The sequence below is a fragment of the Agelaius tricolor genome, unplaced genomic scaffold (assembly GCF_023055355.1).
Source record: "Agelaius tricolor isolate 1412-34295 unplaced genomic scaffold, bAgeTri1.0.p SCAF_26, whole genome shotgun sequence".
Classification (NCBI taxonomy): Eukaryota; Metazoa; Chordata; class Aves; order Passeriformes; family Icteridae; genus Agelaius; species Agelaius tricolor.
In genome coordinates, this window is record NW_027269286.1 from 2,824,519 (window position 1) to 2,849,174 (window position 24,656).

A 24,656-nucleotide genomic window follows, 5' to 3' on the forward strand; every position below is an offset into this window, starting at 1 on the left:
TGTCACTGGTCACCACAGAGAAGAGATCAGTGCCTGCCTTTCTCTTCCCCTCATGAGGAGGCTGTAACTGTAGTGAGGTCTCCTCTCAGTCTCCTCCAGGCTGAACAGACCAAGTGACCTCAGCCACTCTTTATGCGACTTTTCCTCAAGGCCCTTCATCATCCTTGTGGCTCTCCTTTGAACACTTTCTAATATCTTAATGTCTTCTTTATATTGTGGCACCCAAAACTGCCCCTAGCACTTGAGGTGAGGCTGACCCAGTGTTGAGCAGAGTGGGACAATCCCCTCCCTTTCCTGGCTGGCAATGCTGTGCCTGATGCCCCACAGGACACTGTTTTCTTCTCTCACCCCCTTTTCTTTCTTCAGTAATATTAACCTGATCCTGGCAAGACTATGGCCTCTGCCAATGCTCCTGTGTAGGAAACACAATGCCAAGTACTTCTTTCAGCCTATTTTGCAGTGGTATCAAAGGAGGTACACTGGGAAAAAATTTTCAAATTCAGTAGGAAAACCCCACAAATAATAATCTGACGGGTAATTAATTTAGTCTGGAAACTAAGAGCTCTCCAATCAAGAAAGAAGAAAAGGAAAGTGTATATGCGCGTGTGTGTGTATATATATATATATATAAGACTATATATTGCACCACCTGTCTGCAATATCAGAAGTCTTGTCTCATCCTACACATTTGCTCTAGAGCAGACAGGCAGGTGACAGCATAAAATTTGTCTTCTTTTCTCCTGTTTTTCAGATGTACCATAGAGCAGGATGATAGGAATTCTGACATCATCAGATGGTTTTCAATGCTTTATAGTAGAGGCATTGATGCAAGATTTCTAGAACTATAAAAATGTTTACTTGTATTAGCTGTGAGGCTGAACTAATCAACTGTGGTGAGGCAGACTGGGTTTTTTTAACCTGTTTTCATGTTTCGATAACAGATACACGTTGGATGAGTTTGGAACAGCTAGAAGGAGTGCTGTGGTCCGTGGCTTTATAGATGCTCTTACTAGAGGAGGTCTGGGAGGTACTCCCCGCCCTATTGAAATGCACTCTCATGATCCTCTGAGGTACAGTACAACAAGAATGTATATGAAATAACCCTTATTTTGTTGGCTTTTTGAATTCCTGACACCATAAACCACTAATTTACACAGAAATTTCTGGTTTTGTGTAGGTATGTAGGAGACATGCTGGCCTGGTTGCATCAAGCTACAGCTTCCGAAAAAGAACACTTAGAAGCTATGTTAAAGCTTGTGACTATTCAAGGTAGTACTGGTTTTAAAACATAAATTGTGAAGTGATAGTAAGTCTGTAATAAAGAAGTGTGACTAATTTCTTAGGCTGGGCTCCAGTTACAAGTCTGAGTTTAAATTTTCCTAAAAATAATCTCAGAATAGCTGGTGGTTGCATTCTACCAAAAGAGGGCCTGTAACAAAAGAATAGTGTTTCAAAATGCACTAATTTTATTTTACTGTACTTATAATAGATTTACGTCAAATTTACAAAGGGACATTTCAGAGTGTAGTTCAGAGTTCAGAAATTGTTTGTAATTTATATGAATACATGTCTCTTTGAAAACATTACATATTATGTTGAGGATTTCCATTATGTCTGCTCTTTTGTTTAGTAATTTTTTAAAAATACAATTCCTTTTTTCTGTAAGTCTCTTTGTTCTACAAGGAAAATGGAATTTTCATCTGTCACTTAACATCATTCCAGGTTTATGGAGGCTGACGTAGGCCACTCACAAATAGGTGAAGCTTTTTAATATCAGAACTCTCCTTCAAATCAGAACTGGAGAGTCTCATGCTTAGTCTTCAATCTCTTTGCTTTGTTTTTAGTAGACTGAACCTATACATTAAAGACGTTTATCCTGTAGAAGATTTAGTATGATTTGCCACCATAGTTACAGAAAAATATATTTTTTATAAATGAAGCATGTGTACTCAATTGTAACAAACTCATTTTAGGAACTAACATGTGATCAATATCTGGTGAGCTCTTCAGATTATATGTCTCAATCCTACTCTGGGTTTTAAAATGAATGTGTATTCTGATTTGCCTTACTACTGTAAGTATTAATTGTCTTTCCTTATTAATGGTATGTGAGAAAAGGAGGCTGTTTAGGAACTGTTGTAAATCAAATTGGAAGAATGCTGATTTTTAAGTACAGTTATAGTGTACAGTGGAATTGAATTGAATACTGTTTGCTGACAGTATTTCAGGGAGACAGGAAAGCAGACCTCATGATGGTTTTATGGTAGAGAAAAAGTCATGGCAGTTCTTTGTAGATGACTGACAGATGCTTCTGCTATAACTGGGGAGCCCTTCAGGAAAAACTTCATTTACATGGAGCATGTAAATGTGTCTGGTTCTGCTGTGGGCTGGACTTCTGCTGCTGTGCTTTGTTCTGAAATTCTCACACTTCTTTGTGTAGTGCTTTGCTTAACTATGAAGTTCTTTGGCCTCCTGACAGGATGTTGGGCTGAGGTGATATGACCATGGAATGAGATATAATTAGAGCATTCCAGCCACAGAGCACGATACTTGATAAAATAGAGAATATAAATATTTGGGGGAGAGATTTTCAACAAAAAATCACCAGGACAAAACCTTTTCCTGGAAAAACTGGTATAAACAAGGCATTCAGTATTTCAGTCTGAAGGAAAAATATGTTTTCTGAAGCTCTCCAGGAGGGGATCTGCTATCACTGTTGAACAATTTTCAAGAAATATAAAGAGGAATTCTTCCTTCCATACTGGGAGCAACAAACTGGGAGCTTAGGAGGTGCTGTCTGTAACTATTTCTCTGTATCTTGGGGGAAATTTTTTTGCTGACAAGCACAGTGATGTGGTAAGGTCTGTAAGACAAAACAGTACTTAATAGGATACCACTGGATTTAACAAGAAGCAGTTATGGGCATTGCAACCCCAAAGTACCCTGAGATTATCTATTCTTTATAAATTCAGGTCCTGAGTTGGTAGTTAGGACAGCATCTATGGTACTGAAAAACTCAAGCTGAATTTTCTGTGCTGTCGTGCAATCTTTAGGTGTCTGGCTGCACAGGCTAGAGTAAAACTTGAGTTAATTTCGTGTACCTATGTAACAACTGGACATCTTGTTTATTTGCAGTTAGAGATAAGGACGGAGATTTGCATCTTCAGAATGCAGTGCTTCCTAACAAAATTTGAGATCTAATGTAAGGATTTCTGGAGACTTTCATCACAAACTGGGATTTTTTTCCATTCCCCTATAGAGGGAGCCCAAGCAACTGCCATAGATAAAACACCTACCTGGCTGTCTGAAGTTAGGTCAGTCAGATGTTTTCACTTCAATTTCAGCTTGAGTAGTTTTTTGCAGATGGAACCACTTCTATTATTTTCCTTCAGGTGTCTCTGTACTGAGTTCAGATTTCTGTTTAAATTCTCCTATAAGCTCTATGTACTTTCAGGACTGTGGAGAGTGTGGTAAATCACAGCTATAGAAAAATTTCCATTCTCAAAAAACAGCCAAAGAAAAAGCCACTTGTATACCTGTTGGTGGATATGGTCCCACTGGATGAAAAATTGTATGTGTGGAACTTCTTTTTTTTAGAAATATTTCCATCCCAGTTTTTACTTCAAAGTGACCAGACTATGTAGCCCATAAGCAGAGCGTGCAAGGATGGTTTTTAAAAAGTTTTAAAATGTTAAGCTTGCAAAAATTAGCTGTTTCAGATTAATCTGACCAAAAATGCTGTTAAAATTTTAAGTGCTGAAAACACATTCAGAAAGGTTTAACTCTTTTGCTGGACAAGCATAAAGGATCTGGTTTTCCTCTTCAGAGTTTAGGTATTCTATAGCTAGCAGGAGCCTCCCAGTCATAAAGAAATCTTGCAAGGAATTGAGAATTGCAGGCATTTTAAGAGATGCAGTAGAAACCCATTTTTTGTGGAGTTACAGGAACCCAGATGGAGAACAGAAGCTAAACAAAGTCCAAAAAAGATCTCTCCTTTTATAGAAGGATAGTCAGAGAAAAATTATATATGATGTTGCAAGGAGTTGGAAGTATATCTTCAGTTATGAGCTGTATTCTAAAAGTTATTTTGGACCTTTGAGAATTGTTTATTCTGTATTTCTTTTATGTCAAACTTGCACCACTTATATAACCCATTCTGCTGGAAGATTTCACTGCTTTTGGAATCCAGATATTCTAATTGGACATGAAAATACATGCGAAGGCACAAGCATGTGGTATCTCAAAATTTTTCTTCTGTGTCCTTTGGTATTCAAGCTTGTATATTTTTTGAGCTAAAATTTTCATACCAAACAACTTGTTTTTAAGTCAATCTGGTCTAGATATACTATTGCAAATATGTGCTAGGTACTTGTTACATTGATGAGCAGTACAAGTGTGACTGTTCCTACTAAAAAATGTGTAAATTGCTAAGGTCTATCTGGGAGCTAGCCATTACGTAAAAGAGCATGCACGCTGTGGTTTGTAATCTTGCTTTTTGCCTTGATATCAGTACTCAAGTATATAAGTGTATTTTTATTACCTTACCAATTCAGTATGTTGAAATTCTTACAGCCACCACACCGAATTCAGTTGTTGCTTATATGGCTTTTCATGTAACTTGGTGTAAAGAGGCGTTGGCACAGATCTCTGATCTTTCATTATTTTTACTCTCTGAGTTAATCTGTCTCACTCTGAAATAAGCAAAATATAGCTTCGGGTCACCTGATTTCTGTCACATGTCACAGTCAGTTTGTTTACTTTCATCGCATGGGTCCCATCTGAAGATGAACTCCTGTTGACAAGTTTTAAATTAGAATTAAAGTATTGCTTTCTCCATAAATCTCTTCTGAGTTGTTACAGAAGTGAGAGCTTGAAGATCTGTTGCTTTCAGCTTGATTGATTTATGACAGCACTGGTTGCCATGCAACAATTCATTTGTGTTTCGTGCTAAGATAGGGCAATATTCTCCTTTGTACATCGCTCTGTGAAAGATGAGTTTCAATTGCTGCTGGGGAGGAAGCGTTTGCCAGCGCTGCAGCACGCAGTAGTGTGGAGGTACACATGTCACTTCATTAGTAGCAGCACCACGAGCTCGTCAGTAAGCAGCGCTGACAGACACGTGTGTTTGCCAGTCAGGCTTTTCAAACAGGCTGTGCTGCTGCTCCTTGAGCATCTCACCAGCCTGGTGGGGTTTTAGGTGTTTTTCTAGTTTAATTTCGTGAAGTGCTAATATTGAGCCTTACTGAGATAGCTTCTTGCTAAATCATTTATTCTTCCCCTTGCTACTTCTACCTTAGATTCCCACGCACTGTGTTGCCCTAGGAAGCAATTGCATAGCAAAAGGTAATGACTCCGGGACTGTTTTGCCATGCAGCTATTTCTTAATGGTTAGATTGGAGGTACAGTGGAGGTGTGAACTAGTTGCGTGGAGAAAAGAACACACAGTTCATACTGCTTTTTATGGAGGAGTACCTCCTACATTTGTTTATTTGTTTTATAATCTTGAAGAAAAGGGAATTACATTTGCATAATCTTAGCATGTGTTTGCATTAACTATAGGTGTGGAAGAAAATATTCAAGAAGTAGTTGGGCACATCACAGAAGGTGTCTGCAGGCCTCTAAAGGTGAAGTATTTTGTTTTCCTTAGCACTCTAAATACAAAAGCTTTTCTGTCATGTTTTTTCAGAACTTGTGCTCCCATCTCTTCCGTGTATTTGGTTGCCCTTGGTATTTGGTATTGCCCTTGGTTAAGAATTAGATTGTTGACTTCTGAAGGATTTTTTCTCAAATTAAAGATTCATTTGTTCATAGACGTCTGATTTACAATAGTCATATAATGAGGGATACTAGGATGCTAAATTTGACTCTTGATTTTGGTTTACTTTTCCTATGTTGAGGAGTGCTGATGTATAAAATTACAGCTTTGTGATAAGTGTATAGGAATATCTCAGTGGTGGTAGTAGTCAAATGAAAAATCCATGTAATTTACTAACACGTTTTTCATAGTGATCATTATGCTTAGGGAAAAGTGTACAGGTTATGCAGTTGTGTCATACATCTGTTAGGATAGTTTCCTTGCCTGTTTGTGAATATACTGAGGACTTACTGAGCCATAACTTCTTTGTATATAATAGATTTCAGTAGATGTTTTCTTGCATGAACATGTCAAATTGATATAAACTGTTGATATTCACAACATATCCTTCATGAGAGAAGTGAACGTTTCAGTTCTTGTGTGAAAAGCCAGTTCCTTTTGTGGTTTATGGGGGTTTTTTGGTTTGTTTTAATAACTCCTGCTCTTGTATTTTAAAGACACCATGAAAAGTTGTTTCCTAATTACCATCTTTATGCTACCTCAGTTTTTCATATTTGCCACATCTTTCTATACTTGTCTTTTTTTCAAACTACAGCCTTAGTAAGTTTAGGGGACACGTGTGATAGAAATCATTAATGATGATCCATCAAATGATTGCCTGACTTGTCTATTGTATGTGCTTCACATAACCACTGAAGCCATCAAAGTAATAAAGCTTATACCAATTATTGCCTGACTGTACAGTGCATAAATCCAGGTGGTTTTAAAGCAAAATCTACTGTGCCTCAATATGATTATAATAAATTTCCCTTAGGATTCTGTAGCTATAACAACCGTATCCAGTTGACAAATGCTCAGTCTCAAATGTGAACAGCTAGTTTTTAGGTACGACACATAAGTTTCTGATGAGAAAAGGATAAGGTTTGGAGAGAGGTAAAATTCAAAAAGGTGCCATTTAGAAAGTCACAGAATTATAGAAGAATTGAGATTAGAAAGGGCATCTGGAGGTCACTTGGTCCAAACTCCCAGCTCAGGCTGAGCCACCTAGAGCTGGTTGCCCAGGACTGTGTCCCAGTGATTTTTAAATACTTCCAAGGATGGAGGCTCCACAGCCTCACTGGGCAACAAATGCCAATGCTCAGCGAGCCACCTACCTGCACAGTAAAATAAAAGTGTTCCCAGATGTTCAGACAGAAGCTCTTGTATTTCAGTTTTGTGCATGTTACCACAGAATTATGATCATCCTTCACAACCTTTTGTTTTTGATCTGTTGGAAGACGCCTGTCCTAATAGACGCACAATCACCACAGCTTTGGTTTTTTTTTGGAAGATATTTCCAAACTTTCTGCGTTCTTGAATCAGTTCTGTTTATACTGAATGCTGATGTTTGAGTTCAGTATTTCTGTGCATTCCAACAAAGTGATTAGGAATGAAATCAAACTCCTGTGTAAGTCAGAGGAAGTTTTGGTCTTGATCTCAGTGCTTGTGATTTTTATAGTTAAGTACACAGTAACTTTAATTTCAGTTGCCAAACTCTTTACACTTACATTCTGCTAGTGTCTTTAGAAATAATCCCCTGAAATATTGTTGTTAGTTAGTTACTGTGCTAGTAAAAAAAAATCTTTAAAGAACAAGTAAAGACTTCACATTGTATTCTGTATTTTAATAGAATGCAACTTACATTAATTCACTGACAGTCTAGACTTTCCAGTAAAAAGTATGAAACACTTATTGTTTCCTGAGGGGAAAGAAAAAAAAAGGTAGAAAAAATCCCCCCTGAGAAGCCCCCAAGCAGAAGAGCCTTGAGACAATGCATAATAGGTAATAAGATAATTACAAGCCACCATGTTCAGAGGAACAACAGTAACTGATTCAGTTTGGAGGAGTCTTTTCTACAATATATTGTAGAATTGTTATGCTTACATGCAGTCTAATTTGCCCACATTTCTTACTGATAGTTGGTTTGTGGTTTAGGCATTTAAGTAACTCTTGAACACTCCCTAGTGGTAGATCTTAGCACAGGCGTCTCATTTCAGTTGGAGGTAGGAGAATCCTAAAAAACATTTAAATTAAACTCCTCATCTGTTCCATGACATTTAAGATGAGCTCAAAGCAAGATGTCTTTGATGCCCTCTGTGTACTGCAGGTAGTCTTTTATGGTCAGCTAACAACAGGATGTACAGGACTAAAAAATAGCAAGAGCTCTAAGTCCAGAGGTTCCCCAAATAGGTTAGGTTGTGTCGCTTGCAAATTTTGGTTTTCCAGTGCAATGAAGACTTCTGTATGGGAAGCAGCAGTTCTCCTTTTCCCACTTTGTCTTTTTAATTTTTATTTTTCTCTTGTGATCCTAAAATCTTATTTTTTCCCTCTTCTTCTGCCTGTTCTCTTGTTCACTTTTTAATTATTTTATTTACTTTCAGTTATTTCTTTTTTTTTTTTTGTTAATGTATTGTTTTCCCTCTTTTTCCCCTGCCTGCCATATTCTCTTTTGCTGTACAACTAGAATGTACTCAGTATTCATGCCCACAGGACCTTTTAGGTAACACTGGAGACATATATTTGTATATAGACCTCTGTATATACAAACACATTGAAGATCAAAGTTCACCTTTGTGTTGAAATAAACTTCGTGCATTAAGTATTGTGAGTAAGAGTTAAAAAGTATTATTTGCTGTTGGGCTGTGAATTAGATGCAAACTGAAAGGATTGAGAGAACATAATCTTGGTTGGTTCTCCCTACAGCTGGCTCTAAGAAGGGACTGCAGCACATTGTGTTCTATTGAACAGCAAATAACTTGGGAGAGTGGATGGTGGCTGCTGATTTGTGTGTAGCCCTTTCACACTCAGGCACGTGGGAGAGCAGTGCAGGGATAAGTAACTGTCTACTCTGCTTCATAAGTGCACAAAGATTGACCCTGGAGCAGCTTTTTATGAGTGGATTGAGACTGTGTGTACCAAGGAGACAAAGGAGACAAGACATCAGTTGTCCAACTGTAAAGACGCTCAGCACCATTTTGTTGTGTAGCCAGCAAATCCTGGTTGAGATAAACAATCAACATAGCTGGTTATTAGTTATAAATATTTCTGACTAAATACTGGTAGGAGATATTTATGCTCTCCTTTCAGGGAAGAATTTATTCATCCAGGTAAAATTTGTTTCTTAGGCAAAATACCTAATATTTTGGTGTTCTGAATTTGTGCATGATGGTAGGAATCTACTGCTATAGTTTAATGATTCTGCAGCATTGCAGCTGTTCTTACTATTCAGTGCTGGAGAAGACTCCACAGTATGCATTGATATTAATCCATAAAATTATCTCAGTATTTTTAAATTTCCAATGACATCAGAAGTCTGTAGGGACTGTAGGATTTTTGGAAGGGTTTTTGGATTTGTAGTTTTTCTTTTTTTAAGTGTGCATATACCTTTGTGTTTTCTGCCCAGATGCTTGGCAGCCCACAGACACTTCCATTCAAGCCAAACATTAAAGTTAACTGGACATTCTCTTTTAAAATTTATTTCTAATTGAATTTATTTTTCAAAAATCAGAGATATATTGCCTATAAAGTCATAGAAGGCTGGCTTTCAGAATTTTTGACCTGAAGGATGTTTGTATTTATTCATGCTACAGGTTAGAATTGAGCAGGTGATTGTTGCCGAGCCAGGAGCAGTTTTACTGTACAAGATCTCTAATTTGCTCAAGTTCTACCACCATACAATCAGGTATGCAAAATTACAAAATATGTTAAAAATGCCTTTTTTCCCTAATTGTATATGTAAGAACAAATCTGCTAGGTAGAGTACTTTTGTTGCTTAGTTGTTGCTCTGAACTATGACATCAAGTAGAAACATATGGGATAATAATTTACCCATTGCCATTTACCCATTGCCATTCCTCAGTTCATATCAAAACTGCTTTGGAATACAGCATAAATTTGGCACAATAACTGTTTCTTTGTTGTTCTGTGTAGATTCAAATAGTATACAAAAAAACTCTCCACAGCATTTCATATGACAAAATCAAGTCCCCTTTGAGAAAATGTTACTAAATAAAATTGCTTCAGATTTTTGGGATTTTTTTGGGTTTGGTTGTTTTTTTGTTGTTGGTTTTGTTTTGTTTTTAATAACTTTTTCATAACTTTTTGATAACTTTTTTCCCTAATTATGCACTCCCTTATCTCAGTGTTGAAGATGCACTGATCACCTTCCAACCTCTTAGAGGCCACCAGTAATACAGGAACTGGAGATAAGCCAGAGCTGCTAATTTATATATCATTTATATGTTGTGGCATATACTGTAGTTCATGTTGGTTAAAAAGAGAAGTAGGAGAAAAATCTCCCTCCACAGCCCTGGACTGAACTGCTGAGAATTTGAAGCATTAATATCACTAGTTGAGCTTCTCTATCTGAGAATACTTCAGATGTTGGGCAGACTGGGATAAGTGGTTCTTGGGCACCTCCTAGCTTATTTAAATTCTTCAATTGTGATGGCAGGACTATTGTAGGACACATGTAAGGCCTATTCTTAATTTCATTGTACAAAAATCCTGGAATATGTTGGTCTTGTTTTTCTGTCTCCAAAATTAGCATTTCCCCATGGTTATGAAGCTTGGTGCAATTGAAAATGTGATGTTAAAATGGAAGATCTTAGCCAGTCTTATCTGTTGTTTCTGTCTTGTTAACAGCACAATGTTTAAAAACCGCTGAAGTACCTTCTACTAGCTGAATAATTTCCTCTGCATAGGGAAGGTGCACCTTACTAATAAAAAGAAAAATCAGTTTGAAAAATGATCTATTAAACACAAGATTGCAATCTGAAAATTGAGATAGAGGTTTAGTCCTATTATGACCCAATGAATTTTCACTGACAATTTGTGGCTTAAAAGTGCAATTCCTATAGCCAGAGGGAGGGTATATCAGTGAGAGGAGCATAGTCCTGTAGTGCCATTTAAGGGTTATGTGGTATCTGTGCTAAGTGTGATAGTTTAACACTCAGAATAGCAAGGCATGAATTCTTACAGTTTTGGAGTTGCCCAGCATCTCAGTGCAGAAATGAGAGAGGTAATGCTATCCCTAACAGGCAGTATGATAGAATATTGTTAACCCTTTTTGTTATGTAATTTGTTTTTGATAACAGAAGTAGATTTATTGCATAAGAAAGCAAAAATCTGGTAAATTTTAGTACTCTAGAAAAATGTTTGTGCAAGTTTGATAGCCTGTGTTTAATATTTGCTTAATGACATACTTGATGATGCCTGTTCTTACAGTCAGCTTATCTCTTAGCCTATATGGAGAATTGTTCCCTGTAATTATTTGTTCTAAATTTTAAACTTTGAAAATAATATTTTTTAATGATATTTAAGTATCTGACTATAATGTTGTTTCTCCTTTAGATCCACTAAATAATTTTAATTTTTTTTCAGTGGTATTGTAGGAAACAGTGCAGCCACACTGTTGACAACAATTGAAGAAATGCATATGTTGAGCAAGAAAATATTCTTTAATAGCCTGAGTCTTCATGCAAGTAAACTAATGGACAAGGTTTGTTTCAAAATCGTACATCTTACATGTTTCAAAACATGCTTGCATTTCCCTTTTGTCTAGTAAGATTACTAGGTAAATAGCTGGTTTATATGTCAGCTTTTCCTAAAGTTGAATTCTTGTATTTTCAATATTTTAGTCATAGAACTACATTACAAACTCGCTGTTTATATTTTAATTCTAATAATGGTGGAGATTTTGTAGATATGTGTCTAAAATCCTGTGGTTAGCAACATTCTTTGGCAGAACAGTTTACATATTTTTAAAATCTGCAAGAAGAAACAAAAGTAGGAAATTTTCTTAAGTGCAATAGAGCAAAGTCAGGCAATTGAGCTGTGTCATTTGTATTAGTGCATCATTCCTTTTTTGAAATTTCAAGGTATATCCCAAAATGCTAAGCTAAGTAAAAAAAAAATTTGGGCTTTTCTGTCTATTATAAAAGTAGTTTTACCACATGAAGATTGCTGTAACATTTGTAAATGCATTTCTAAATTATTTAACCTACAAAAAATGGAAAAAAAAATACTTCATTTTCCAGAAACTATTCTTTATGCAGACTTGTAATTTGCTGGCCACTCAGTTAGGTTTTCTGAGTTTTGTCAGTATTGTTCTGTGATTCCAAATGAGTTTTCTCATTCAGCACAGTCTGTCTGGTCCTAATTTCCTGTCTTACTGCAGGAGCTGGGGAATGACTTTCTCAAAGAAGCAGTTGTTTCTCCTCTTCTCTCCCAGATACCCCAGTGACCCCTTTCAGTGGTTTGATTTGTTCATTGGGTTACTCCTTAGCTGCTACCACCCACAGTCCATACTGCTAAAGTCCTCTTAATGCATTGTTGCTGTTGGGTATTTCCTTTTGAATGCAGGATCTTATAGTTCCTTTGCTATTAATGCTTCTTCAGGGATCAGCTAAAGGTGTTCCTAAAGCATGCAATGGACAAGGACAACATGAATTTACCAAAAAACGTTTTTTTATTTCCTAATATGTAAGCTAGAATAAAGTTGTGTAAATTTTCCATATATGAAAAGAAATCAGTTATGGACCATAGCAAAAATGTATAACTGCTCTTTGCTTACAAAGTGATTAAGAAAAAAAATTCTTGGCTTGAAAACATCTCTTTATTCATCCCTTTTTTATTTATTTATCCTGTTGAATATTACATCTATACTTAATTAAGATCCAGCATGATTTTCTTACTTGCATAACTCACAGTCTGTGAGGTGTTGTTTTGGGTGATACACTGTTTTCAGCTTGGAAATGTGTAGAAATCAGAAGAAGAATGATAAAGGAATTATGATCCCCTAGTCAATAGTATGTGTTCTTTCTGTTGTCACTGTGAGAAGGTTGTGTATTCCTCTTTGCCCTTCTAGTTCCCCTTCCCTCAGCCCCCAGTCTGGATGTAACTGGTTCTAGATGCTGTCACTGTTTTATAAAGTAGTCAAATTTGCTTTTACTGGCCCTAAATGAAGGCAGTGATTGCCCTGCCACCTTCAGTGGTGTTTTATTACAAGTAATGAATGACATACCGAGCCTACCATGTAATGGGAAAAGATCATAATATTGCTCTTTCTCAGAAACACATTTATAAATCAAATCTGAAATGTCGACAATATTACATTGCCTATGTGCCCTATGAAGATCTTTCCTCAGAATATAATTGAGGTCAAAAGCTTTTAAAGAGATTTAGAGGACTGTTAGATATATGGGTAACAAAGGCTTCCACAATTATTTATTAATTTGTTAATAAATGTGAGGTAAGAAGAAATCTTGTCTGAGAAGAAATCTTCCTGTTCTAATGTGTAGTTCTTGTAACTCAGTTTTTGATAGTCCTCTGTAGCACCTTATATTATTACCCTTTGTGAGTGGATTACTGAATTGATAGAATGATGTCTTATCTCTTCATGACTGAAATTAGTATTTCTTCATAAAAAATACAAAATTTATAGGCTGATTACACTTAGAGAAACATTATTTTCCATGTGATAAAGATGTTTCTTTTATCATAAATTTAATTCTCTTGTTGCTTAGTTTTTTGTGTTAGTGTACAGATAAGCAGGTTTTATGCCTTTTCATTTGTCTTTGTAAATTTAGTTGTGAATGTCACAATGCCTTTACATTTTGAGGAAACTGAAGGTTGCTTTTTACCATGCTTTTTTTAATGCGTGTTCAGACCAAAATTGTGTATATGTATTAGTAGGACTTTTTTCACATCCCAGCCTTTTTCCAGCTTCTTGCCAGTTATGAATGTAATGCAATTGTTTCCAGATTTTTTTTTTTTTTTCATTTTCAGAGAAGATTACCCCCTGGAAGATAGACCTTTTGTGCTTACATAGCCAGTTACAAAAGCTTCATTGCTGTTCATGGTGTGCAGCTAGAGAATATTCGGTGGGAAAATTAGTAAATTATTTTTCACTCGAACAGTCTGGGAATTGTGGTTTCTTACTTCAATTTAGATTATGCATCTTAAGGCATTGATAAGCCTGTTTCAAAGAATAACAATTGTCCAATACTTTGATTAAAATATGATCCTTAGATAATTTGAATAATTTTGGAAATACATTAAAATGCAAATGGGATATTCTGAAGTAAAAATACTTCTATTTCTACATGTTTAAGTGCCTCTTCTGTTTAGATTATTGGAAAGTGGTGAATGGCCTGTCAAGTAGACAATTTTAACAATAATATTTCCTCAAGGTCATCTATTGTTGCTGATAATTCTCTTTTTTAATATCTACATTGTATCTAGTAGTTGAGAGACCAGAATATGATTTAAGCAAATCTTTCACTTAAGTATAGCTAGTTTGGAATATTTTTTAGACAAAGCAGGTTTCATTAAATATGCTAACTCCTCAAGATCCCAGCCTTAGGATGCGGACAGATGACAGGGTGGTAATTGGATGTCCTCATCGCCACAGACAATTTAATTCCCAAGATTATTGATTATCCTGAGTTGAGCATTGTCTTCAATCTGCCTGGGATTTAATTTCTAAAGCACAGTGGGAAACTGAGACTTCAGGCTGTTCTTTCTAGGACAAGAAAATAGCTTCCTCTTCACATCTATTTTTGAGAAGAGTCCCATATTACATAAGGAGTGTCACTAGTGTGGAGGTGTATGGAAGCTTTTAGGCAGTCTTAGATCAGGATTTTCTCTCTTGGTTGTCAAGCCATCGGTGTAAATGATAGAGGGAAATCCCTGGTTACTTCAGAATACTTACTGGTTTGCCCAGAAGCACTTTGCTATGAACTTTTTTTCATTACATAAGAAAATCTCAAGCATCCTGGTTGGAATCTGAAAATAAAATACTCAGCAGCTCTAAACTTCAAACTGTTTGTTCTGAGAAAGCTTTTTTTATGGTGTTCTCATTCTGGCTTCTCAGGTAGCTCTGTTTGAGCTGAAATCCCTGTGACAGAAATATTCAGCAGACTGCTGGAAAGCAGATCCATTGTTATCAAAGAAATGCAGTACACAAGGGAGTCTCTTTGGTTCGGACACTTCTTGAAACCTGTCACGAAGATTGGTAACAGTTGTTGCAAAGCCACTTTTTTTTAGGATTTAAAATGCCATTCATGGCTTTGAGATTCTCAGGCTGCTGTAGAGCTCATTGTTGACATCCTACAGAAGCTGAGCATCACCAGCCTCCTCCTGTGTCGCTGAAAGTTTGGTGCATCAGCTCACTGCAGATGCTGTCTCTCTTTTGCCTTAGTGGCTCTTACCCTTCAGAGCCAGTGTTGGGCATTCTTGCCAATACTTTCTAGTTCTGGTAGCAATTGATTTGTTCTGGTTCTTGGTTGAACTAGAATGGTTTTTGCACCAGTATTGGTGTCCTTATGCTGAAAAAAATTGGGTCTGTATTAGTTGCTTTTTAGCTTTTTTGGACCCAGCCATGGGTCTACCAAGAGTGCTAGTAAAGTGGATTAGAATTATCATTAAAGTCCTTATGTTTCCTTTTCCATGTTTCTTATCACTCTGTGCTTATAAAACAAATGTATAGGAATTCAGGATTCTGCTTGTGTTACTCGTTGTCTGATTCTAAGAACAGCCCATTACAGATGACCTCTTTACAGAAGATTATAAATCCAGGAGAAAACAGTGAATGAAAATAATCATCAGAATGACAGAAACTGTTCCAATGAAACTAGAAGTAAAGTTCAGAGTACCTAATGGAGTGGAGTGGATGGACTGCTTTTGCAGTCCTCTCAGTATGGGAGTTATTTAATATCATGAATCCATTGGTGAGGCATTTTAACAAGTGTGTTAGACTAACTGATGTCAGCATGTTTTATTGGACCACCTGTTAAATTAGGAGAATGGGAATTTTCAAGCCCACATGTCCTTCCTCTGGTTTCACTAGTGTTCCAGAACAATTATTAAAGGAAAGAATAATTGCAAACATTTAATAAAATGGAATGAGAATTATCATAAGGGCACTAATGAAGATTGTGCCAAACTCCAGTCATCTGCTGTCTGAGCTGTTAGAAGACTATTAGTAGAGTATCCCAAATTAAGTTTTGGGATTGTTATTCCTTAATGCTGTTCTTTTTAGAGTAGATGTACGCTAATTAAATGCTGTGATTGCATTATCTTTTAAGTTTGTCAGTGAGAGAGATATTAAAACGTTGCATGGGAATAATTGTAAACTTGTCCTTCATAATTTGATTCCTGCCAGAATGAAACCTATTAGGTTTCTGGGAAATCAGATGTGGGGCAGATTGAATAAGACTGATTATTATTGTTGTGTTCTGAATGCTATTGTGCTTTTAAATGGATCCATGAGAACAAAGCAAAACCTAGTTATCTTTTTTTCCAAGACCAGCTTGATAGCTGAAAAGAAAAGCATGCCATTAGGCATTCTACTTTGTTGACCTCGGTAGGATCCTAATAGGACCAGAAAATCTTAAAACAGCTTCTCTGATAAGACGTGCGCTCAGGTTTCTTGGAGTGCTGGTGAATATTGTCTCAGCTGAGGAGAATGGACTCTGCAGTTGATGCTGCTCAGTGTTAACTGACAGCATGAAAAATTCATAACATTTTTACAAGGTTCTCCTCTGTAGTACTTTGGATCCAGCCAGTGGGGTTTTTTTTAAAAGGCTGTATTTAAAGCTGATTAGGCTCTTACAAAAGCCACTAACCTTCCATTTGAGACTTGTAAGTAGGGCTTTCTCTGTGGAGTTCTGTGTTTTAAATTACCATTTTGTTTTATTTGGTAGTAGTATCACAGAAATAAAGAATGGATGAGTTCAGCAGGAAACTAGAAACCATCTCGTCCGGCCATCTTGCTCATGACACAGACTGTCAGCTAGAGCAGGTTCCCCAGGACTTGCTCTAGCTGAAGTTTTAATATCACAAAGGATAGACTCTAAAACCTCACTGTGCAGCTGTCTCCAGTGCTTGACTAACCTCACAGTAAAAAATTGTTTTCCTGTGTCTTAATGTGTGCCCATTACCTCTTGACCTGTTACTGGACTCCACTGAGAAGCGTCTGGCTCCATCTTGATCCCTCACTTCACATATTTATACACATTTACAACATCCCCCGTGAGCCTTCTCTTCTCCAGGCAGAACACAGCCTCTTCTTGTGTGGGAGGTATTCCATTCCCTTCCTGAGCATTGTAACTGTTAACTTTATAATGTTAAAGTACTGCAGTATATAAAGTTCTGATCAACTGTGAAGTATTTTCAGAAGAAAATTTGCCCTCTTTTAAAATGTAACCTTTAATGTGAATGAGAAAGGGAAACAACATTCATGCACACTTCTCAATTGTTGATGCTGCCTTTTCTTTTTTCTGTATTTTTCTTTGCTGTTTGTAAAATTCTATAAGACATCCTTTGAGCTACTTGCTCTTCTAGACAGAGGAACCTGCTCTGTTATATGTTTGGAGGAAGATTAGTGGCTTTGTATCTGTTCCCCACTGATGAATATGCAGAAAAGAAGATAAAATTTTTTGAGTAAAGCTTATATACAACTTTCAGTACCCATTTCAGAATTCATTTCAGTTTTGTATGTTAGATTTTAAAAATGGACAATTTCTTCGGTTTTTTGAAAGGCTGACGAGCTATTTGGCATAATTTCTGTATGACTGAACTGATAGTCAAAACAAATTAGAGACTTAATACTGTGTTAGAGTATGTTTTAATGCAGTTGAACTTGCTTCTGCAGAACTTCCCTAATCATGTTTTTGTTAGCTGCTGTCTAGCTTGCATCTGAAAGAGGTACTTCAAAAGTAGAACTCAGCACGTATTTGAAACCTATTTTTCTGGAAATGGGATAAATTATAATGATCTCTTAGTGCCTGTAAAACATTCAGGGCATCAATTATTTTTTTATTAGAATAGTGATTAGTGCTCATGAGTTGGAGTCCGTAGGTTCCTGTATAAATTTGAAGTGTCAGTTTTCAAACCTTCTTTTTTGATTTAAAAAAAAAAAGCCCTCATTTTGTATTCATCTGTCAAAAGTTAGAATTTTCAAAATTAATATAGCACTACTTTGATTCTTTTTCCACTTACTGATAATATTGTCTCTATTGCAGTAGTCAGGAATTTCAGGGTAACCCAAATAAAATTTAGTAATCTAAAATAAATCTTTTTTCCTTGCCATATTTTCTTCTTCCATGTTGTTTTTCCTTGCTCTTGCCTAGAAGACAGTGGACAGTAAAGCAACAGCCAAGTGAAAGATGAAGCTAATTTAAGAACTTCTGCGCACTAGCTACCTCAGGAGACAAAAATTCTGTGCAAAGCAGCCTGGAATTATAATTGCCATGATCTGTGTGTGTTGGAAGTGAAAACTCCATCAAACTAGTATATGGTTATACTAGTCTCAAAGTAATGCCAAAATATCGCTGAACACAGCTCAGTTCAAGTCTGAGAATGGTGTGTTCAGGACACAATCAATAGCCCTAATAATAACAAGAAGAAAGAAAAAGTCATTCAGTGCTGTAAATTTCAGTAAACTTTACTGTGACCAACACTGAGTAAGTGCCCCTTTTTGAAGTGCCTTTTTCTGTTACTTTATTGCTAGAATATTTGTTTCATGCTTTCAAGACTGCTTGGACTGAACAACTGTTCTCCGAACCTATTCGTTTTAGTTTTCCATTAGTTCTTTGAGTTCAGTATACTCTCTTTTGGAAAGTGTGAATAGAGGAACATTTTCTATTCAGAAGGATGAAAGAAGTTTTCATTAAATCTGTCTTGGTAACAGTGTTGGGACATGTATGTTATCTCAAATGTTTCAGAGCACAAGTGTGAAAGTTTGGCCTGGTTTCAAAGAGAGATATGGTTTTTTTTTCTTTCTTTGCTGGCATGTTCATCAGGTATAGATTCATTTCCAGAAGACTCTGTTATGTTCTGCTCTAAAGATATTTGCTGTGCTCTCCTTGGTTTCTTTGGCCATCTGCCTCTACCCCTTGGATTTATTTTTTTTTTTTAAACTTTAAGACTCAAGCATCCATATTACTATGCCATTTATCAGTATTTCTCATCTGGGAAGGTATGGAACGTGTTGCCCAGGACTTGGAGCCATCCAAAGCTGCTGCCTTTTCTTTAGAGCTGGAGCCTTAGAGCACTGCAGAAGTGCATGCTGCATTGCTCTGCTGTGGCCAGATACCCAGACTGATTCACATGGGCCAGTCCCATCCAAACTTACTTCTCCCTACCTCCTTCTGGAGAGATAATGCCTTTAAGTCTTAACTTACTCTGTATTGCTGAGGGTCTCCTTACTCCCTCATGATCCAGCCACATCTGTTTGCCCTTGCACAGGCAGAACAGAAGAAGGTGGAAGTGGATTGTTGGGAGAAGGAAATGAGGTTAGTAAGGGATTGGAGGCAGCAGGAAGCCAGTTTGAGGCAGCATTGGAGACAAAAAGATGCAGCTATGTTTGGAGTAGAACCTAAGAAATGAGTGTTGGGGAAAAGAGGTGCTAGATCTTCTACAAATGTTTTGTTAAGGGCTTACTGAGTATTTGCTGGTTTCAAAGAAAGGGCTGAAGTATATGAGCTTGGGTTAAAAACAGTATAGAGTTTCAGTCCATTTCAGGGGGTCCAATTTTCATAATTTGACTTGGAAATTATATTTTTTTTTCCTATTATACACAAACTCTGTTTCTTTATTTTTTTAAACATCTGCATTACCTGCTTCTTACCTTTGCATAAGCCAGCATGTCAGTTTGTGTAGTCTCTTTGCTGTTCATGTAGGTGTACATGAGTTAGCCTGTGTGCAGTTCATTTGTGTACTGGCAGTAGACAAGGTATGAGCTTGCTGGGGATTGAGACTGTTACATCTGTGACTGCAGCTCTCATACTCTGTATCACAGGAGCTGTGCAGTCTTGTCAAGAACTGCTGCAGCATGGCTCTCATCTCCCAGAGCTCTGCCTGCACTATATTCCGAAGTGTTTGCAGGAGGTCCTGCTTAAATTGAACTCAGTGGTGCCAACAAGGTGGCTACTCTTTGGCACCTAATCTAGTAAATGTATTTTTTTTCACTGCCTAAACCAGTAGAGTTTGGGTTTCTCCAAATGGTAAAGTAGGTATGGTCTGAATGAAATGAGAAATTCAGTGTTGCTTGTTTGGCACTGAATTATATGTTCTACTGAAAGCTGCTGGCAGTTACTGTCTGAAATGTGCTAGACTTGTCCAGTGTCAAATTAAAGTTCTTCTCTATATTCCTATATGTAATTTTGTTATTAGCTCATTGCATTTGTCCTGACAGACTGAATGGTATTTGCTGTAAATGAGATTAATAAAAGTCCCCACAAACAAATAATCTTGTTCTTCAGGTTGAGCTCCCACCTCCTGATCTTGGCCCAAGCTCTGCTCTAAATCAGACACTTAACTTGCTACGGGAGGTTCTGGCATCTCATGACTCATCTGTTATTCCACTGGATGCCCGTCAGGCTGACTTTGTACAGGTACAAGAATGTTTGACTGCTTTGTGTGCGTGAAGAGGAGGGAGAGGGGCAAAAAAAGAATGTGTAAGTTAGCTTCAGTACACAAAGGTAGATGGAACATTAATCTTTTTGTCTGGTCCCATTTTGGAGCTCTCTGTCAAACCAGAGTTTGTAATGTGCATAACAGGGTGACTAACAATATGGATAATTACAGCTGAGTATGGAGTGCTACTCTTAACACAGTATCTAAATTCAGTTATCCAATTACTACTCCATTAAGTAAATACACCCTCAAGATTGCACAATTACCAATTATCTAATCTGGGTTATTCTTCCTCCTGCTAGGCTGGAATCTGTTCTTGTCAGGTTTTTATACTTTTCCCATCACTGTGGTAGGTGATCACCTGCTGACAAATCCAGTAGAAAACTGCTTTCACAGTTGGAAACTCTCATTCCTCTTTATTCTACTTTGGGGAATAAATATGTGATAGAGACAGAATGAGGTTAGAAGCCTCGTGTGACATGATTTCCTCCCTCCCCTCCCTCTTTTCTGTGTGTTTGCTGTTTTAGGTTCTGTCTTGTGTGCTAGATCCATTGTTACAGATGTGTACTATGTCTGCTAGTAATTTGGGCACAGCTGATATGGCAACCTACATGGTAAATTCACTTTACATGATGAAGACTACTCTGGCTCTCTTTGAATTCACTGACAAACGTCTAGAGATGTTGCAGTTTCAGGTAAGCTTTAGCACCCCCAAAAGAAAAGTAATTTATTACTGATTTTTGCACACTGTAAGTTGTGCTGTGAATATATTTATATTAAAATCAGCCCAAAGCCAACATTATCAAAATCAGGGAAATGGGCTAAGAGGGCTTCTTATCAGAGACCACAAGCAGATAGCATGTTTCATTTTAAACAAGACAAAAAATTAGTACAAGATTTGGGTTTGTTTGGTTTAGTTGCAGATAAATCCAGACCAGTGAACATTTTCATTATCATAATTATTCTAATATTTATCTGCAAACTGTGTGAGAAGAAGCAAATGGAAATTGTAATCACAGCCAAATGGCTGACTATATTCCATCATGCAGTTAGTTCATCATCTACTGTAAGATCATAATCTATTTTGTACTAGAATATTGTGTAGCTGAAGTTACTGCTTCAGTCCTGCTTTCTGCCTCTCTTTTCTCATTTGTTTGATTTCCCCTCACATCCTGGGATAGTAGTTCATACATGGTGCTGTTTTGAAATGGAAGTCAAAATTTAGAAACTGTTGACTTAAAAAAACTTGGCCACTGCCCATTTATATTTTGCTACATGAATATGTCTGCAGTTTATCTCAGGACAGCCTTGGGAGCTGGGGGGCTTGAAAAAAGTCACAAATTCTTATTTGAAGGGATCAGCAAGGATTGGCTGAGAGCCATTTTTCACTTTCTAATCCTAATCAGAATTTCTAGCACCTTTTAGCTCTGAAACAAGCAAACAGACAACCTCACCAAACTGGCTGGTTATTTCTAATTTCTTTTATCAGAGTTCCTTTCACAGTAAATGTTGCAATTGATTTATTCTTCAGAAAAGCAGTAGAGCTGAAGCTTACACATTTAATACCATTTACTTTCTTCAAACATTTTACAAATACAGGAACAGATTGAAAAAAATCTTTAAGATTATACATAAGTAGTTTATTCAAGTGGAGTTAGAATGGCATATTTAATAGGAGAAACGTTTTTCATAGAAAAATAACTCACTAAGACAGTTAAAAACTACAAATTGAAATATTAAGATTTCCCTTCTGATTTAAAAAGGAATGTGTATTCTTCTAAACAATTTTAGGAAGTAAAAAGGTGAACTCTTTAAGTATCAGACAAAAGAATCTTACCTTTTACTAGACCTTAATATATTATAATATTTTTCTTTTCTTTAGGATTGGAAGAAAAGTTTGTGGGGTAGTTATCTGTAAAAATGAAGTAATAATGTATATATAACCAAATGTCTTTCTGAGACTGCTCAAACTGAAAAATGATTGCTGCTGCTGGGACTGGATTTAGGCATTAGGTTTTCCTGCAAAGTAAAGGTTATATTGTATGTAAAATACTCTTACAAGTTTTTTCATATGAAGATAATTAAAACAAAGCAGATAACTGTAATATCATTGTCTATTGCTCTTTCAGTTGACTTTTTTTCAAATACATGTTTATCAGTATTGAATTTAAAATCAATTCTGAGTATGATTTAGTTTCAGTTTTATTTTCTTTATGAAAGACTGTTTATTGTTTATTGTAAAACTGCCATGTTATTGTCAGTATTTTCAGTAAGAATGGAATGGTTTTTAAAACATACTTTCAAAGAATTATAGCAAAATAAAATTATATAGGAATTTTTAAGATCAAGGCTACAGTCTTCATTTTTGGGGGTGTTGTATTTACAAATACAAAAAAATAGGTTCTTTTATTAGTCAGACATGAAAGAATTCTCTGCATTTTTATTATTGGTTGCTTAATATATGAAAGATGTTAAATGGATCAAATAATTATGCTGTATGTATTTGTAGTATTTCCTTGTTTGTTGATCACTCTCCTTATTTGTGTATTTTTTTCTTCTTATTTGTGTTTCTAGACATTTTAACCCCAGAACTTGCTACATTTAATATTCTCACACACTCTTTATAAATACCTTATGCTTAACATTTCAGATTGAAGCTCATTTAGATACACTCATAAATGAGCAAGCTTCCTACGTGCTAACAAGAGCTGGTCTGAGTTACATTTATAACGCTCTGCAGCAGCACAAACCAGAGCAGGTGAGCTTACAGAATTTACATGTTAAAGGGGGTACCACACTCTTGCCAACTAGTAGAATTTTGGCATTGATGTTTTTGCAAATTGACCTTCATCTGAAAGCAGAGGTTCAGTAGTGTTGGTTTTTCACATGGGACCAGGACTATCAGACACAGGCACCTTGCAGCTACAGCTTTTTTACTGTGTGTTCAGGAGGCCTGGCAGGGTTGGTGTGCAACAGTTCTGTCTTGTACACTCTGAGTCTGAATACCAACACTCCCATAGCCCCTAGGACATGTTAGACTTGCTGTGTATGTACGCAGCATTCAGCTTCTTCATTGCTTCCACGCATGGAGTCCATAGATAGCTGCATGCCTTTGGTAACTGCTGCTTGTTTTCTTCTGTGGAAAACTGACAGATGAGTTTAGTAGTAGTTTGAAATAGTTTCTTCTTTCGCCCTTATTTGTTGCTGTAGCTATTCTAGTACCAAGACAGTGAGATTCTCAAAGTGAAAACTTGAGATTTCTTAGAGGAGCTGAAAACTGGAATTCAGAGCTCACGCTCTCCCTTTCTTGTGAAGCACAGTTGCAGTGTGGTAGGTGTTAATACAGCCCTTCTTCCCTTCAGCTGTGCTTATGTCCTTTTGTGATCTTTTGTAGAATTAAAAAATAGTGTTTCTGGAGAAAGCAGAACTCTGTTGGAAAGCTTTATGTTGTTTCTTCAGCTAATAATTTTGCATAAAGTGCCTAAACTCAACAGATTTTTATGTATAAAGATGAATAAATAAATGTGTAAATAATCTGATTAATAACTCAACTTGATTTTCTATTCACAAGCCTAGCTCCTGTTTTAAAACCAATTTCAAGTTGACTAGAGCAGGTTGTTAATGGGATGTAGCAATTTTCATTTCTCTCTGTACAGCTGCCTGGTTGCAGAGGTGGTGATGTCACAGAATTTGCTAGGGGGGTAAGCAGCATTTGTGCATTGTACTGCCATACCAGCACAGAAGGTTTACTGGGAAGCAGGTCTGAATTCTTCATGGTCCAAGAACAGATAGATAGAGCAAGGTTGTTGTCTCTTAAGTCCAGATTGCCAAGGGGATGTAGCCAGTTTGCAATTCAGTTTTAACTCTGGACCTTGTGGAAGGCTATTTTTGGCTTTATTTAATGGCGAAGAAGGAAGAAAAGGTTTTGAAAGGACGTATTGAGAATTCCATATTCTCAGCTTTTAATTTAAGGGAATGGTAGAATACAAATGAGCTGTTAACAGCATTTCAGTACTGAAATGGTGATAGTTTCCAAACATTTAAGATCCTGTAGCAGGACCAAATAAAAATTAACTACTGAACCAATTGTAGACTTTATTATTTATCTTTTTCTATATTTTAGTATGACCTTTTTTTATCCCCTTGTTTGCTTATGGATTCTTAGGGTCCTCTTTCAAATTTGTCAAGTATGGATTCCGTGTCCCTGAAGGTTGCAATGGTAAGCGTTTATAACTTTCATATTATGGTGGTGATGGCTGTAGGTAAAGATGGTAAAGAATACTGTTAATTATGTGATTAGAAGATAGTCATCTGTAGTAGAAGATATTCATCTAATCAGTCCTAGTCTTTAGGAATAGATGAATTGCATGTCTGGGAATAC

The 24,656-nt window shown here is 36.6% G+C and overlaps 1 protein-coding gene across 2 annotated transcripts in view; it reads left to right on the forward strand.

The window, feature by feature from the left end:
• COG6 (component of oligomeric golgi complex 6) overlaps positions 1-24,656 on the forward strand; it is a 55,319-nt gene that overhangs the window by 22,448 nt on the left and 8,215 nt on the right. For both annotated transcript variants that reach the window (XM_071448550.1, XM_071448551.1), the window contains exons 9-17: positions 942-1,070; positions 1,178-1,269; positions 5,560-5,624; positions 9,445-9,536; positions 11,237-11,354; positions 20,122-20,253; positions 20,803-20,970; positions 22,926-23,033; positions 24,441-24,494. In XM_071448550.1, the coding sequence (XP_071304651.1) occupies positions 942-1,070; positions 1,178-1,269; positions 5,560-5,624; positions 9,445-9,536; positions 11,237-11,354; positions 20,122-20,253; positions 20,803-20,970; positions 22,926-23,033; positions 24,441-24,494 (958 nt within the window). The remainder of the gene's footprint in view (positions 1-941; positions 1,071-1,177; positions 1,270-5,559; positions 5,625-9,444; positions 9,537-11,236; positions 11,355-20,121; positions 20,254-20,802; positions 20,971-22,925; positions 23,034-24,440; positions 24,495-24,656) is intronic.